At 53.0% G+C, this 15,196-nt stretch overlaps 1 protein-coding gene across 1 annotated transcript; it reads left to right on the top strand.

Moving 5' to 3' along the window:
• The first annotated feature begins 2,049 nt into the window (after nucleotides 1-2,049).
• DHX58 (DExH-box helicase 58) lies at nucleotides 2,050-14,436 on the top strand. Its single transcript, XM_019550416.1, has 13 exons — nucleotides 2,050-2,180; nucleotides 2,594-2,795; nucleotides 3,900-4,101; nucleotides 5,342-5,532; nucleotides 6,015-6,131; nucleotides 6,455-6,581; nucleotides 7,567-7,758; nucleotides 8,282-8,538; nucleotides 9,501-9,650; nucleotides 10,323-10,484; nucleotides 11,546-11,733; nucleotides 12,320-12,416; nucleotides 13,188-14,436. The coding sequence occupies exons 2-13, from the start codon at nucleotides 2,628-2,630 to the stop codon at nucleotides 13,356-13,358; spliced, it is 2,022 nt and encodes a 673-aa protein (XP_019405961.1). The 5' UTR covers nucleotides 2,050-2,180; nucleotides 2,594-2,627; the 3' UTR covers nucleotides 13,359-14,436.
• The last annotated feature ends 760 nt before the right edge of the window (nucleotides 14,437-15,196 follow it).

Genomic DNA, 15,196 nt, shown 5'->3' with positions numbered 1-15,196 from the left:
GTGCGGCGCCCAGAACTGGACGCAGTACTCCAGCTGCGGCCTGACCAGTGCCGCATAGAGGGGGAGGATCACCTCCCTGGACCTGCTTGGACCTGCTTGGACCAGTGCTGCATAGAGGGGGAGGAGCAATCTGCTGATTGCTAGCTACTGCAGAAGCTTTCCTTGCAGGTCTCTTCCACGGTAAGATTGCTATAGTGTTTTTTTTAACACCCGCTGGTGCCTCTGTCCAGTGGTAGCAAGTTAGGAAGGCAGGCTGGAAGGCCTCAACAGTGTGTGCAGGAGGAAGGCAGTGTCTGGGTGGGTTAGGGTTGCCAGCCCTCCAGGATTGATTGCCCTGGAGTCTCCAGGAATTAGATATAAATCTCCAGGAAACTGCTGAGAGTCACCCAGGAGACAAATGATACGGAATTCATTAAAATAAATATTAACTGTTGAATCTGATTTATACAATAGTCCAATAGGTTTTTAAAATGTAATAGTAATGTGCATTTGCCTTCCTGAAGTAATGACTCATTAATGTCATTATGTCATGTAATGTAATCTCTGGGAATAGAGTCAAACAGAGTTGGCAACCTTAGAGTGGGCACTGAATATAATTTCCTTTGTTTACACATACTTCCTAGTCCTAAGGTAGTGGTCAAACAACATGCAGGGCAATCTCCTGCAGCGCTCAAGCCAATATCCATGCCTGGGAGCAGCTCAGCTTCAAAACATAATTCCAGTTGGAGCAGCCCATACTCTGCAGGGACTCCTGCCCCATAAGCTTTGCCCAGGTGGATATGAAGAGCTACGTTGCATATCAGATAGGCATGAGCAGCCAGGCACTCGCATGCACGGATGTGGATGATGTAGCGGTCGCTCTTGCTTCCCACTGTGCCACTGGACTGATTGAGGCAAGTGGAGGTGAGTCAAGGGGAAGCAGTGCCTGGGCAGGGGAAGCAAGAGGAGCCGGGTGCTTTGGAGGGTGAGGGAACTTCGCTTTCCTGAGTCCCAGTGCCTTGGAGCATGGTCCACAGGCGCACTCCCCCCTAGGTTGTGCTGCTCCTAATTGCTGTGAGGGTCAGTACCAGTCCTTTGGCCTCTGTACCTGTTGCAGCAGGTAGGGCAGCACAGCTGTGCTAAAGCAGCCTGCCTTCAGGCTCACTGGAAGGAGCAGTGGAAAGCCTCTCTGTATGGAGACCACAGGTTCTGGGCCACTGTCAGGCGATGAGATCCCAGGTACCAGCTGCATGGGGTTGGCTGGGAGCAGACAGCCAGAAGCAGGGGAGAGCTGGGTGCTGAGGTGGGAGCCCCTGAGGCCCCAGGCTGAGCAAGGAAAGTATGGTGAGGTGCCCAGGGAAGGCTGCGCTCATGGCCCAGCTCCGCAGGCTGAGGTGGTGCCCTCCAGTGAGGCGGGGCCTCCGGCTGGGGAGCAGGAGATGACTCAGTTGCGGACTGGATTTCTCTTTCTGACAAAGCAACAGGGAGGGAAACCCCGTGGAGGGGCAGCAAGGCTGTGTCGACTGTGACAAGGCCAGCAGGCTGGAATTGCCCACCTTGCTGTTTCTTGTTGGGGAGGGTTTTTAAGGAAAATTTTTGTGTTCCAAGTCGAATCAGCCAAATAAATTCCAAATCCGCAAGTCACTCAAGAACGGCATGTGGCCCTGCTATCAGCAACCATCCTCCACCCCCGCCTGGGGCTTCAGTATGTGTGAGAGGTCACCCACAGCTTGGGCACATATGCCAAGGCAGGACTTTGGGGGAGTCGAGGCTGCCCAGACCTTCCATCCCCCACTTTAGGCCACTGAGACAAAATCCAAAGGCCCCACTGAGTCCAGACATTCAGTGCCTCTATGGCTGCAGCTGCATATTGAACATGGGTCTTGTGGGTGGCAGACAAAGAGTGTACCACTGAACCACAGGGAATGCCAGGAGTCTGTAGAGACTCCAGTGATCCCAGCTGGAGTGCAAGCAGTGTGGCCTGACCCTAAGAGAAGAGACTGCCTAAAGGCTCAGTGCTCAGGCTCTGCAAAGTGCTGAATCTGCAGCCGTCAAGAAACTCCTTGATGGGGCTCCCAGACAGGAAGGTTTCAGTTTTGAGTTTCGATTTCTGGACTGAGGTTTAAAAAGCAGCAGTGTCTGGAGTGCTGGAGACTTGTCTTGGACAACAACAGAGGCAGCTGCCTAAAGCCCTTGCAAAGGTAGGTGTGTGGGCTGCACTAGGATCAGGGCTCCCCCCTTGGGTGATTTCATGCAGAGAGGTGCCTTAGAAGAAGGGGAGAAAAGCCAACCTCCTTTTGTCCCTGTCCACCCCTATCCATTGCCTGGGTGACAGCCATCGGCTGAGTGCCCTCTGCAGACAAGGGCCTCCCAGCTGACACACCTGGGGAGGCTTACAAGAAGCTCAGTGCTTGAAGATGTCACTGTAGCATCAGCATTAGGGTGGGGTAGAGGGACAGCATCTGCCTGCTCAGATGCTTAGGAGACTGCAAGGGCTGGAGGAGGCTAGAGGATGGGGATGTGGATGTACTGGAAGCTGTGAAGGGGAGGAAAGATGGGGAGCTGGGGTCAGGGTTCTAGATCAGTGCTGATCCCAGCTGTGCCCCTTCCCCAGGCTCATCCCCCAAAGATCTCCAGTGCCTGCTCACATGGACCTGTACGACTATCAGTGGGAGGTGATCATGCCTGCCCTGGAGGGCCAGAACATCATCATCTGGCTGCCCACCGGTGCGGGGAAAACCCGAGCAGCTGTATACGTCTGCAAGAGGCACCTGGAGACCAGGACTTGGGCCAAGGTGGTCGTGCTTGTGAACAAGGTATGGCTGGAATTGGAGTAGGGCTAGCTCACACCAGGGGTGGGACAGGGTGAGGGGATTCAACCAGTACAGCTAGGAGGTGGGCTCCCATCACCAGCTCCCTGTGCAGGAAGGCAGGAGTGAGTGCAGGGTGCAAGAGGGACACACAATGGAGCTGGTGTCCTGCTGTATGAGCCAGGCCTGACCAGCTACCAGGTCTGCTCTTTGTATTGGGGACCCCCATGTACCTGGAGCCCTCTCACTCTCAGCTTTGTGAGCTGTGCACAGCATGCCAGGCACCCCCACTGAAGTGGGAGACGGTGTCTTGGATCCATTGGGTCCAGCCTTGGAGGGGAGATCTGTTCACACAGGGGCTGCAGGAGCGCCCAGAGCCTTTAGCTGCATACACCACATGCCTCGTTCCAGATGTCTCTGGAAGCTGCAGCCAGGGGCAGATGCAGAGGGGTGCACCCCTTTTCAGTCAGTGCCATGGGAACAGAAGTCAGGGACTTTATTTAAGTCCCTGAAGGAAGTAATAATTCCCCCATCCTTTCCCCTCTTCAGCACGTCCTTTTCCCTCTCATTCCCCCTGCCTGCCACCACTGCTATCCCCATGGGGTTACTCTTGTTAACTCAACTGCCAGCAAAGGCAGAGCTTTGGGTTCAAACTTTGCTGGGTATGGTTCTTTGTGCTGAGATGCTAGAAGTCTTTTCCATTCAGTTCTGAGAGGACTTGTCTGCCCTGTGGGAGGGCACTGGAGGACTCGGAGGATTTAAGCAATATAGGCAAGTTCCAGTCACAGTTAAAAGTAGAGACTGGGTTCTTACACTCCTTCGATCCACCTCCCCAGCCTGGGTCTGCAAGCCTGGACTCACAGAACTGCTGAGCCAGCACCAGAAAAGTTTCCATGTGGCTGGAGGGCAGAGTTTTAAGGCTAACCCCTGGGTCGGATGCTGAATGTACAAGTATCCTGTGTCTCAGCATGGGGGTGGCTTGTCTGTCTGTGTTTATGGAGCAAAAGGGGCTGTTGGCCTGTAGGGTAACTCAGGTCAGGGCTGGCTCCCCAGCCTCTACTCTGGCCCACAGGGGCTATTGCTTATAAGTCTGTGGGATGTGGCCGGCAGGTGCATCTGGTGGACCAGCACTTCAGCAAGGAATTTGGGGTGCTCAGGAGCTCCTTCCAGGTCACCCCCATCAGTGGCGACAGTGACCAGAAATTTACTTTCTCCCACGTGGTGAAGAACAACGACGTGGTGATCTGTACGGCACAGATCCTGCACAACGCCCTGTCCAGCTCAGAGGAGGAGATGCACGTGGAGCTGACAGGTGGGTGCCTGGCACATGGGGCTGCAGCAAAGATGGGTCCCACCAGCTCTGTCAAATCAAAGCTGACTGATGCCAGCTGAGGACCTGAGTATTGGGGAAACTTAGCCAGATCCTGGGTGGTGAGGGAGGGGCTTGGGAGGGTGGGAGTTAGGAGTATCCCACTATTGTCACCACCTGTCATGGAATCAAGCCATCTTTGAGAGGAAGCTCTGCCTCAGGACTCCCCAAGGAGATGCCTTATCCAGTCTCCCTTTTCTGAGAGGACTGACTTCCTAAAGCTAGTCCTGGCATAGCTTCTCCAGGGGCAAGCCTCTGGCTCAGGACCATGGCTCCTCTCTGTCCCTGGCTTCCCTGGTGATCCAGAGCTCCTTCTTTCTGGTCAGCTCCCAGGAAGGGGGTGTTTTCTTCTTCAAAATGCAACGGGGTCAGTGTGCCAATGTCCCAGACAGCACAGCAGACTGCTCAGCTCCAACTGAAGCTGCCTGTGTCCCTCCTCAGACTCCGTTCTGTCCTCTCTGAGACTAGTCCTCTCTCTCTTCCTTTCTGTGTTGCCCTGAGACCTCCCTTACTCTCTACTCTGCACATCCCCCCCTCCCCCCCCAGGACTAGCCTATTTTCTCCTCCAGCTCTCACAGGACCTCATCCTTTCTCCTCAGGCCCAGATAGCCACATGGACAAAAACAGTTACCAAACTGTAGTATTAACCTGGGGACAACACACACACACAATTTAATTAAACATAATGCCGTGGGGAGCCAAACCGAGTGGTCTCTGTGGCAAGCTGTCAGGTCCTGACTGCTATCTGCCCCTAGGGTGGAAAGGGCACAAAGGCGTTCCGCTTATGAAATTATTTACAGGAGCTCTTTACAGTGGAGTATGCTTCTGCGGAGCCCTCCAAAGTATTGAGGGGGCTTAGTTGCAGGTTTCCATGTATCCCCCTGTATCTTTCTCACCCCCTGGCTGCTGCTGCTTATTTCTCAGAGTAGCACCTAGTCCCTGGCAGAACCAGCCCTCCAAAACAGCTCTTGACACGTCTCCCATATTCATAGTCTCTGAGCTTCAGAATCACAGGTGAACTGCTCTTCCCCAGAGCTGTTACCTCCATGATACAGTTGCGGAACAGAGGCTCTGAATAGTTAAGTGATTCACCCGAGGTCACGGGGGAGTCTGTGGCAGAGCTGGGGATTGACCTCATGCCTCCGGCTAGCACCACTCTTCAGCCTGGCTCATCCCCATGCAGACTTCTCCCTGCTGGTCATTGACGAGTGCCACCACACCCACAAAGAGGCTGTCTACAACAAGATCATGCAGGATTACCTCCAGCGCAAGCTCAGTGGGCAGCAGAACCTGCCTCAGATCCTGGGCCTGACTGCCTCACCTGGCACAGGAGGGGCCTCATCCTTCAAGGGAGCCAAAGACCACATTTTGCAGGTAAGTAGAGCAGGCCCCATGCTTTCCCACCCCCACTGGGGGAAGGCTATGGTGGGAGGGCTGTGGGTGCCCTTGGCACCTCCTTGCATTGCATGTGGAGTTTATACTGCCTGGTCTCTTGGCTATTGAGGGAAGTCTCAGAGGAAGACGCAGGGTCATGCCAGGCATGTGCCAGCCTCCCGGTCATCTTACACACTTGAGACTTCAGCCATGGGAGGTGAAGATGTCACTGAGCTGCTGTGCTGCTCCCTCTGGCAGGAGGGGGTGAATACCTGCAGGTGCCTGGCTGGGATCCCCCCATTCCCCCAGGAGCAGTAAGGCTTTCTTGGGGGTAGTTTGCTGCACTTATGGTGCTTGGCCTTTTGCCCCTGGACTGCTTTGGTGCCCTGGGGTCTTGTGGCAGGGAGCAAGCTGCCAAAGGAGTTGGCACAGCACATGGTTTACCCATCTCTCTGGGGTTGGGGGGCATTTAACCCTTTCAGATCTGTGCCAACCTGGACACTGCTAAGATCATGTCATCCCAGAAATATCACTCGCATCTAGAGGCTTGTGTCCCACAGCCCAAGAAGAAGTATGACATACCCCATGAGAGAACCCAGGTAAGGGCCTGCTGACTAGGAGTGGGGGCTGCCTGCTTCTGAAGGGGAGGGGGCTCCACAGGCAGGAGGGAGAGAAACCTCGTCTGATTAAACTGCTTGGGCTCTGTTCCTGAGGGAGGCAAGGTCCAGGCCTTCATCTCTTCTCACCTCTGTCCAGTGTCTTGGGGTATTGACAGAGCCAGGATGGAGCCATCCTACTCTCAGCCTGCAGCTCAGGATCAAATGCACCCTAGCTGTGCAGCTGGGGGAACCCAGGGCAGGAGCCCCCTGCTCCACTGGAAGCTGTGCTCTTCACTCTTCCCCACCACTGCTTGCTTTCCTAGGACCCCTTTGGCAGGAAGCTGAAGGAGCTGATGGCCCAGATCCACCAGAAGCTGAATGTTCCCAGTGTGTCTCAGGACTTTGGCACTCAGATCTATGAGCAGCAAGTTGTCCAGCTGGAGAAGACAGGTGAGGAGATAGTGCCAGTGCAGGGGGTGCTCCCCTTGCCTGGAGGGGAGGAGCTCACAGAGGGGATAAATCATTGGTGGGGTATGGGGGGATACATGGAAACCTGGAACTAAGAGCCCAGAGGAAGGTGAGGTTTGTAGCTAGGACACTGGGCTGGGATTCAGGAGATAGGGGTTCAGTTCCCAGCCCTGCCACTGACTCTGGGTAAGTCATGTCATTGCCTGGTTGCCTCAATTTCCTCATCTTTCAAATAGGGCCATGACCCTCACTTTGCCTTGTTTGGTTACAATGAGCACTCTTGTGGGCGAAAGCTGTCCCTTGTTATGTGTCCATGCGACACCATACAGAATGGGGCCCCAGTTCCAGGTGGTGCCCCCCCGACCCTACTATAATAATAACAATAGCTGATATAAAAGCAGCTGGGCTCCATGAAATGAGGTCAAAGGGATACCAAAACCATTGGATGTAAGAGACTGGAATCCTACATTCAGCCTGCTCGCTCAGCTGTGGGTCCCTGCTAGAGGCAAGGTAGAGGCACAGAGCAATTTTCTAGAGCTGAGAGAGACAAGTTGTAGCACACATGTACCACTAGTGACATGGGCAGCCTCTGTGAGTGGCACCTGGCAGCTCAGAGAAGGAATAGGCAGCACAGCAGCAGATCAAGCAGGGAAAGAGGATCAGAGTGGCACTTGGGGAAGGTGCAGGCCTAATTTTTGGCATGCCTGCCAAAAAAGATTGGCTCCCAGCCCTCTGGGGGGTCAGACACTTGCCGGGGGGTAGTCCCCCCTAGATAGAAACTCGGAGTCCTGACTTCCAGCTCCTCATTCTGTAACCTACTAGATCTCACTCTCCTCCCCAGGGCTGGAATAAAATGCAGGAGTCCTGACTCCCCAGTAGGCCCTGTTTATTTGGGGTATCAGTGACACTGTCAGGTGCCAGTGGCCCTAGGCATTTGCTTCAATGGTTCTGTTCCCTGTGTCTCCAGGGGCTGAGTCGCTCTGTCGTAAGACGCGACTGTGTGCCATGCACCTGCGGAAGTACAATGATGCCCTGCTGATCAATGACACCGTGCGCATGGTCGACGCTTTCAACTACCTGGATGAATTCTACCAACAGGAAAAGGCGACGAAGTTCCTGCCAAATGTAATTTGGAACTTCCTCATGACCTTGTTTGATGGTAAGGGATGGGCCTGCCTCTGAACAATCCACAACAGGGGTCTGACCTTCTGCATAGCCCAGGCCAGAGAACTTCCTTGCAAACAGAGAGACAGAGACACGTGACACAGCAAGGTCACCCAGTGGCTGGGTGGAAGAGTCAGAAATAGACCCTGTCACATCTCTGGCATCCCAGTCCAGTAGTCTTACCTGCTGGGCCATGCTGCCCCTCGTGGCATGTCTCAGGAGAGCATGCTGGTGCCTAGGCTCTCCTGGGAGACAGATATATATTACTTGAAAGAGCACACTGAAAAGCATTTGTGCTAGTCTAGCATGTGGGTATGGGGGAATGGAGTATACACGAGAGGGTAAGAACCTATACCTGCCATCAGTAAAGTGGCTCTTCTACCAGGCAGCAGATCTGAATGCTGAACATCCAGGGGTTCAAACCCCATCATTAGCTGGGGGTAGTGGGAAGTTGTAAATGGGCACCAGCTCTTTGGTCCAGAGTTGAGGGGCTCATATGCCAGTGTGCTGTGTCACAGAGAACAGGAGCACCCTTTTGGCATTGACCAAAAACCTGGAGTATGAGAACCCCAAGCTAAACAAGCTGGAGAAGATCCTGCAGGACCAGTTCCAGGACTTGAACAGCTCCCGTGGCATCATCTTCACCAAGACCCGCCAGAGTGCCCATGCCCTGCACAAGTGGATGCAGGGGGTGCAGTCACTCACACAGCTGGGGATTAAGGCTGCTGTCCTGACTGGGGCTGGTTACAGCAATCAAACCAAGCACATGACACAGGTAAGGGCCTGATGGGGCCAGTACAGGAGCCAAGATCATCTGTGTCCTTTGCTGGGAGCGTCCCTGTCCCCTTCTTAGCCATGGCTCTAGAGGCTGTGTTCAGACAGGCTTCCCCAGGGAGAGTCAGGGTTAGTGTCACTTTACAGAGGGAGAAACTGAGGCAGGGAGAAGGAAGTGGCTTGCTCCTGGACAGCAGGGCACTGATGGAGGTAAGAAGGGAACATGTGAGTCCACTTCCCATGCTGTAACCTACTAGATGCCAATTGCTGCTTGCATCTAGGAGAACAGAAGCCAGGACTCTTAATTCCTATACCCCCACCTCCCCTCCAATTCAGCAGCCCTGAGTCTCAGCCTACCACCAACACTGCTCTAACCATACCTTCATAAGCCTGGGGTCAAAGATGACCAGAGCAGGGTGTGGGGCCTGGGACAAATCAGCCTGTGCAGGGCCCCACCCCTGGACACGAGGAAGCTGGCGGCAGATTCAGGGGTGGGGTGGGGTGGCGAGCGGTTGGATGTGCCGGTTTCAGTGGCGGATTCAGGGGGTGGGTTGCAGAGCGCTTGGATGTGAAGCCAGCAGTAGCACAGAGTTGCTGCGCCGCTCCACGGGGCCCCCCCAAAGTCCAGGGCCCAAGGTGGTTGCCCCAGTTTCCCCTACCCTGGGATGGCCCTGCCTGGGGTCTTACTTGGTGAGCTAGAAGAAGCAGGGAAAACTGTGGGGCAAAGGGAATAGTCAGCAGTTTTCATCCAGTAGTGACAGATGACCCTACAGAGCCATAGCTTCAATCCATCCCTATCCTAGGCCATGTCTTTTCCAGGTGCCATGCTGTGCTTTCACCTATCTGCCAGGCAGGAGGGAGAAAGAGTGATAGGGCTGTGGAGCACTGTGGTACCTGAGCTGGTCCCCACAGCGGGGGCACGCCGGAGGAGCTGCCTAAGGATTTGTCCCTCTCACTTCCCAGAACGAGCAGATGGATGTGATCAAGAATTTCCGCAGGGGAGATGTCAACCTTCTCTTCTCAACCAGCGTGGCCGAGGAGGGCCTGGACATCCCAGAATGCAACATTGTGGTTCGCTACGGGCTGATGGCCAATGAGATCGCCATGATGCAGGTAGCCAGGCTCTCTGCCCAGCCTGGGCCTGGGTCTGGGGGTGGGTGAACTCTGCCCTCTGGGGTCTCCCCTAATTGTGAGTAAGCAGTCCCACCAAGCACCATAGTGTTGCATGTGTATCAGCTCCCTGGGCTGGTGGGGGCTTTTCCCTTGCCTCAGTGCTGGAGGGAAGGCTGTCCACTCCCCAAGTCCCATCCCAGTAGTCTCCTAGTGGGGGACATGCAGGTCCTGATGCCTCACGCATCCACACCTGACCTTGGCCATGCTGCTCTGAGCCAACCCTTTTCTAAAAGATGCTCTAGTATATTGGAGAGAGGTGCTGTTCCTGTGACAGGGGAGCACAGAGAAGCTGAGGAGGCTGGACCCTTTGCTCTGCTCTGTGAGCACATTAGGGTTCAGAGATGCTGTGGGTGAGCATATGTGCAGCATGTATGTCCCCAGCATGGGCATCCAGGCAGCATCCTCTAGCCCTCAAGGGAGCGGTTCAGCAAGATGAGTAGCACATGCCAAGTGGCATCACTCATTACTTGCCAGGGGGTATCAGAAATCTCTCCCAGGACCTGCTTCTCAGCGTGGGTGAGAGGGAGCACCTTCACCACAGGCTCCTTTGTTGGTAGCCCCCAGACCGAGATGTCAGATGTGACCTGGTTAAGTTTGTTCCTGTTTGTGCAGGCCAGGGGCCGTGCCCGAGCTGAGAACAGCACTTACTCTGTCTTGGCTAAAGCCAACAGTAAAGAGGTCTCCCGGGAGCAGCTCAATGAGATGCTAGAAGAGCTCATGACCCAAGCCATTAAGGAGGTGCAGGCCATGCCTGAGCAGGAGTACCAGCACCGGGTGAGTAGAGGCTAGGTGTACTGCCAGGACCACAGGGGTCCAGCAGCTTCTAGTAGAGTCGGAGTGAAACAGGGCTACAAGGGGCATGTATATGTAGTCCATCCCCTGCTCAAGGCAGGCTCATCCCTGTCCAAACCAGCTCAGCACAGTCTTTGTCTAGTCTCCTCTTTAAAAGCTTCCAACAATGAGGATTCCACATTCCTTCTAAGCAGTTTTTTTTCCAGCGCCCTCCTGGCTAGACAGTTCTTTCTCAGATCCAACCTACATGTGCCTTGCTGCCATTTCAGCCCATTATTTCCTGTCCTGTCTCACTGGTATTTGTACCTTTTGGGGCAGAGGGGCAGCCCCTATGCACTGGCTTGTTTCTCTGGGGCTCCTAGACCCCAGTGCTGCATTATCCTCAGTCTCTAGCAATACTGTTTGGATTCTCAATGGCTTATGTTGACAAGAGATGAGACATCTCTTCCCCAGCCTTTGGGAACAGCAGCAGCAGTTCCCAGGTGGGAAAGTTAGACCTGTGATTCCCAACCAGGGTGGCATGAGATCCTTTTAAGGGTGCCATGGGATGCCACATGATATTATCACTGTGAAGTGTTCAACCTACATATGATTCTAAAGATAAAACCTAAAGATTTCAAATAGGAATCCACAACGTATCAAACATTCTGCTTTGTTGTCATCTCTCTGAGTTTTTTACAGCAGAAGAATTGCTCTGTTATTTTTCGGTAGTCAAAAATATAGTGAAAGCTGACATTTTGCTGGGGGTGCCTTGATGATAAAAAAAAGGTTGAGAACCTCTGGTTTAGACAGTGCTGGGGAGGGAAAGAGGAACTTGGGAGCTGTACCTGTGGCTTTGTCTCTTGCCCCAAGGTTGCATGTGTGTGGCTGTCTCTAAGTCTCTTATGGTGCATCTGTCTCTCGCTGGAGCTGTGCAGCTCTCTGTGACTGTCTCTTGTTGTGTGCTTGTGGCCAGGTGAGCCTCAAATCCCTCACTGTCAGCCATGTGTCTGCAATTTGGTGTCTGTTGCATCCCAGCTTAACTGCCCTTCCTCCTTCTCCAGATCGGGGAGCTGCAGAAAGCAGCCATCATTAGCCAGATCATGAAGATGGACCGTGTTCAGAAGCAGCAGCTGCATGACCCAGACACTGTCCGCTTCTACTGCCTCCATTGCAACGAAGCCGTGTGCCACGGCAGTGACTTGCGCATCGTGGAGAAGATGCACCGTGTCAACATCAACCCATACTTCAAGTGAGGGCCTGGCATGGGAATTGGAGGGAACCAGTGAGCAGAGGCTTCCCTTCAGTCAGAGCTGCAGGCTGTAGCTCCCATGTTCCCAGGGGGTACCACACATTTCACCCTATGTCACTTCCCCTCCTCTCCCAGCTCAAGCTGGAAGGGAGGGTGAGCAGTTCACCAGCCAGTGCTCAGCAGGCTGAGAGACGGCATCTGAGGAAACTTACCACTATTGGCGTGGTACATGCCCTCTTGCCCTTGGCATCCAGCAAACAGCTCCTTCCCTTTCCCTTTTCTGCTCTCTCTCCACTGGGTAACCACACATTTTCAGCTGAGGCTCCAGGTCCTTTCCACCTTGCTAAGCACTGGGAGTTCACTGTTGACCCTGTTAGGCTCGATTTATGTCTGGCTGCTCCGGGGATACAACTAGGGTGCTGCTTGGAGGTACATGTGCCTTGAATTGTCCCCTACAGGCAGGGGCATTGAGAGGGGAGCTCCTCTTTCTAGGTGACAGCTCCCCTGTGAATCCCATGTGATCACAGCACCCCCACACCCTCATGCCAGCTCCTCACTGCAGCAGCTCTTTGCGCTTTTCCTGCAGGCATTACTACAGGGTGTCAAACAACCCGGTGGAGATTCCCCGGACCTTCAAGGACTGGAAGCCAGGGAGCATCATCAGCTGTAAGAGATGTGGCCAGGTGGGTGCAGCATTTAGAAACCCCAGCAGGTCTGGGCAAGGTGGTTCATGGATTGGACAGGTTCTTGTCTATAATTAAAACTACCAAGGCCCCAAGGAAGCAATGGGATCCCATTGTCTGCATAAGACAGGACAGAAGGTCTTACCTAGTGGCTTCTGTGTTGTGAGGGATTACTCTCCATTCCTGTGAACATCAGTGACCCCAGAAAAATGGGTTACTCTAGAAAGACAAGTGGATTCAAGGACCCCAAGCCCTCAGGAATCCATCCCATCCCTTGTGGATCGAAGTGCTGCCAGCCCCAGAAATTCAGATATTGTGGTTCTCCATGCCATTAGGGGGTTGCATCATGTCCCAGCTTTCTCTACACATTAGAAACAGAATTACTTTTAAGTGATAGGTGGGGTCTTCAATAGTGTCTAAGATATGAAATCCCAAGAACTGGAAATGTTAGCAACTGCTCCAGTCATGAATTAGCCTCACTTAAAGCGGGCAACTCGTTTTTCATTTGAATTTATCTGACTTCAGCTTCCACCAATTGGATCTGAGGTGTGTGTGTGTGCAGGCTTGCAAAATATACATGCTTGCCTCCCTAGAAATAAAGACGTCCACAAATTATGAACTAGGAACCAAACCTAAGGTTTGGAACTTGGATCAGATTCTTCTCCCTTGCCTCGCTGAGTGGGGGGGGGGCAGGGAGTGACTCTTTGCTGTTAGCAATGAGCTCTGTCTGTCTGTCTGTGGCAGGTGACATAACCCTCATTGTTTCTTTAGGCATGGGGCATGGAGATGATTTTCCGGAGCGTAAAGCTGCCCAACCTCTCCATCGAAAATTTTGTGGTGGAGACGCCAGACATGAGGAAAAAATACAAGAAATGGAGCAAGGTCACTTTTGCTATCAAGGACTTTGACTATGTGGAATACTGCGAAAGCCTGGGCGACTAATTTCCAAGGGGCTCAGGGGACTGACTGTTCCAGCCTCCACTACCCTCCAGTGGTGATAAGGCAGCCTAGACCAGCCCTTGGGATGGCAGAGGGGAGCATGTCTTCTGGCCCTGGACTGCAGAGAGCAGCATTTTGTACCAATGAAGTACCTTAATCCTCCCCTTTCCACCTCTGGCCTACTCTGTCCTTTACAGGCTGAGCACTACCCAGGCAGCTGCCAGACTACTGGAAGGGTAGGGGCTCCTTAACAATAAGCACTCATGGCTCTCACCCCTCTCTGAGGCTCCAGTCCTGCAGATGACTTTGTGCTGTTGGGCTTCCCTAGCACCCACACAAATATTGCCTCCATTGAAGACCAGGCTTAGTCCAAGACAGTGACATCCCAGCATCTGTCACTGGGCAAAGCTATCTCCTAGTGAAGAGAGTGAAGACTTTTTGGGGGAGGGGATTTGCGCTGGCCAACAAGCAACTCACCTACCTTCCACAGGATCTTATCATCCACTCATATGCCCTACCCTCATCTTCCCCACCATGCTTATTGCTGAGGAGGGACTCAGTCTTGTGGCCAGAGCATAGCACAGGTGCTCAGGACTGCTGAGACCTATGTCCAGTTCAGCCACTGGGTCACTGTGACCTCACAGCACTCATTCCCTCTTTGCCTCAGTTTCCCCCCCACATCAGATGAGGAGAACTACCCACTGTGGGTCAAGTAGGAGGGTAAATTTGCTTGCAGAAAGGCCTTCTATCCCCCTCCCACTGTAACCCTCCCCTGGAACTCCCCACACATGGTCCCTGCTCACAGTGACTCTGTGCCATGCACACAAGCAACTTTTTTCTTCTACTCAGCCAGTGACAGTTGCAGCAGCATGGAACCAGCTCACAAAACCATCATCCCCTCTGCTCTCCACAGCACCAGCCAGCGTGGCAGCTCATGCCAAGCCATGGGAGAGAAGCCAAGGTTTGCATAATTTCAAATGAATTGTGTTTCCCTTCTGCCTGCGATGACTTCTCTAGCATCAGCTTCACTGCTGTTAATTGGGAAACAATAAAAATTCTGCTTGAGCTTGGCAGAAATGAATGCTGTCAGCTTCATTCATTTCACAAGTGTGATTTATTCTCTCACAGATTTTGACACTGGGTGCAGTCAAGTTTCCCATGCTAAATCTTTGTTGTTTAAGATGCATAAATCTAGCATTGGGTGAGACTTGCTAGTTCCCATAAAATGCTATTTGGATTGGCCAGCAAGTTTTTGAGGCTGGTTTCTTAGCAGCTCATGAGTAGTTGTGGTCTTTTAGGTGTATGGCCTTAAACTTTATATTTGCAGAGTTTCTCTGAGATCAAAGGGTGTATGCTGTGGCTGTCTCACTACAGCCCTAGTAAAAAGACAGACTCCGAGAGATCCCAGATATCCACCCCACCAGCCTGCAATGTGCAGTCATGTCCAGCTACATTATAGCATCTGAGAACAGCTGACATAGAAGCCATACAAATGGGTGACATGACCCATCAACAAACTATGGCCATGGAGCGGCCATGGCTTAGATTGAGCAGAGCAAACAATCTGACTTACAGCATTGTTTGGAAAACCCACATTATAGAGTTCAGTTCATCCACTTCAAAGTTGCAAAGCTGGTGCTCTGCCCCTTCTGGCAGGAGATTAAAGAGCCAGCATGGTCAAGGTTGGAGACACAGAAAAGCTGGCTTGAAACCCAGTCACAGTGGTAGCTGTACACATTCAGCAAGTTTCACTGCTGTCATTAGGGCAAAAGACTGCACTCAGGGCAGCTTGGAGAGGCCTACAGCAAATTTAGTAGGATTCTTATGCACTGAACTTCTTC

Source organism: Crocodylus porosus, unplaced genomic scaffold (assembly GCF_001723895.1).
Source record: "Crocodylus porosus isolate Cpor-Errol unplaced genomic scaffold, CroPor_comp1, whole genome shotgun sequence".
Classification (NCBI taxonomy): domain Eukaryota; kingdom Metazoa; phylum Chordata; order Crocodylia; family Crocodylidae; genus Crocodylus; species Crocodylus porosus.
This window is presented reverse-complemented; position numbering and strand designations above follow the sequence as displayed.

Excerpts from the sequence above, each read along its gene's own strand:
- DHX58 (XM_019550416.1), top strand. The coding sequence starts at position 2,628 with ATGGACCTGTACGACTATCAGTGGGAGGTGATCATGCCTGCCCTGGAG. Across the intron at positions 9,651-10,322 it reads ATGAGATCGCCATGATGCAG|GCCAGGGGCCGTGCCCGAGC; the intron begins GTAGCCAGGCTC and ends CTGTTTGTGCAG. Across the intron at positions 12,417-13,187 it reads GCTGTAAGAGATGTGGCCAG|GCATGGGGCATGGAGATGAT; the intron begins GTGGGTGCAGCA and ends TTGTTTCTTTAG.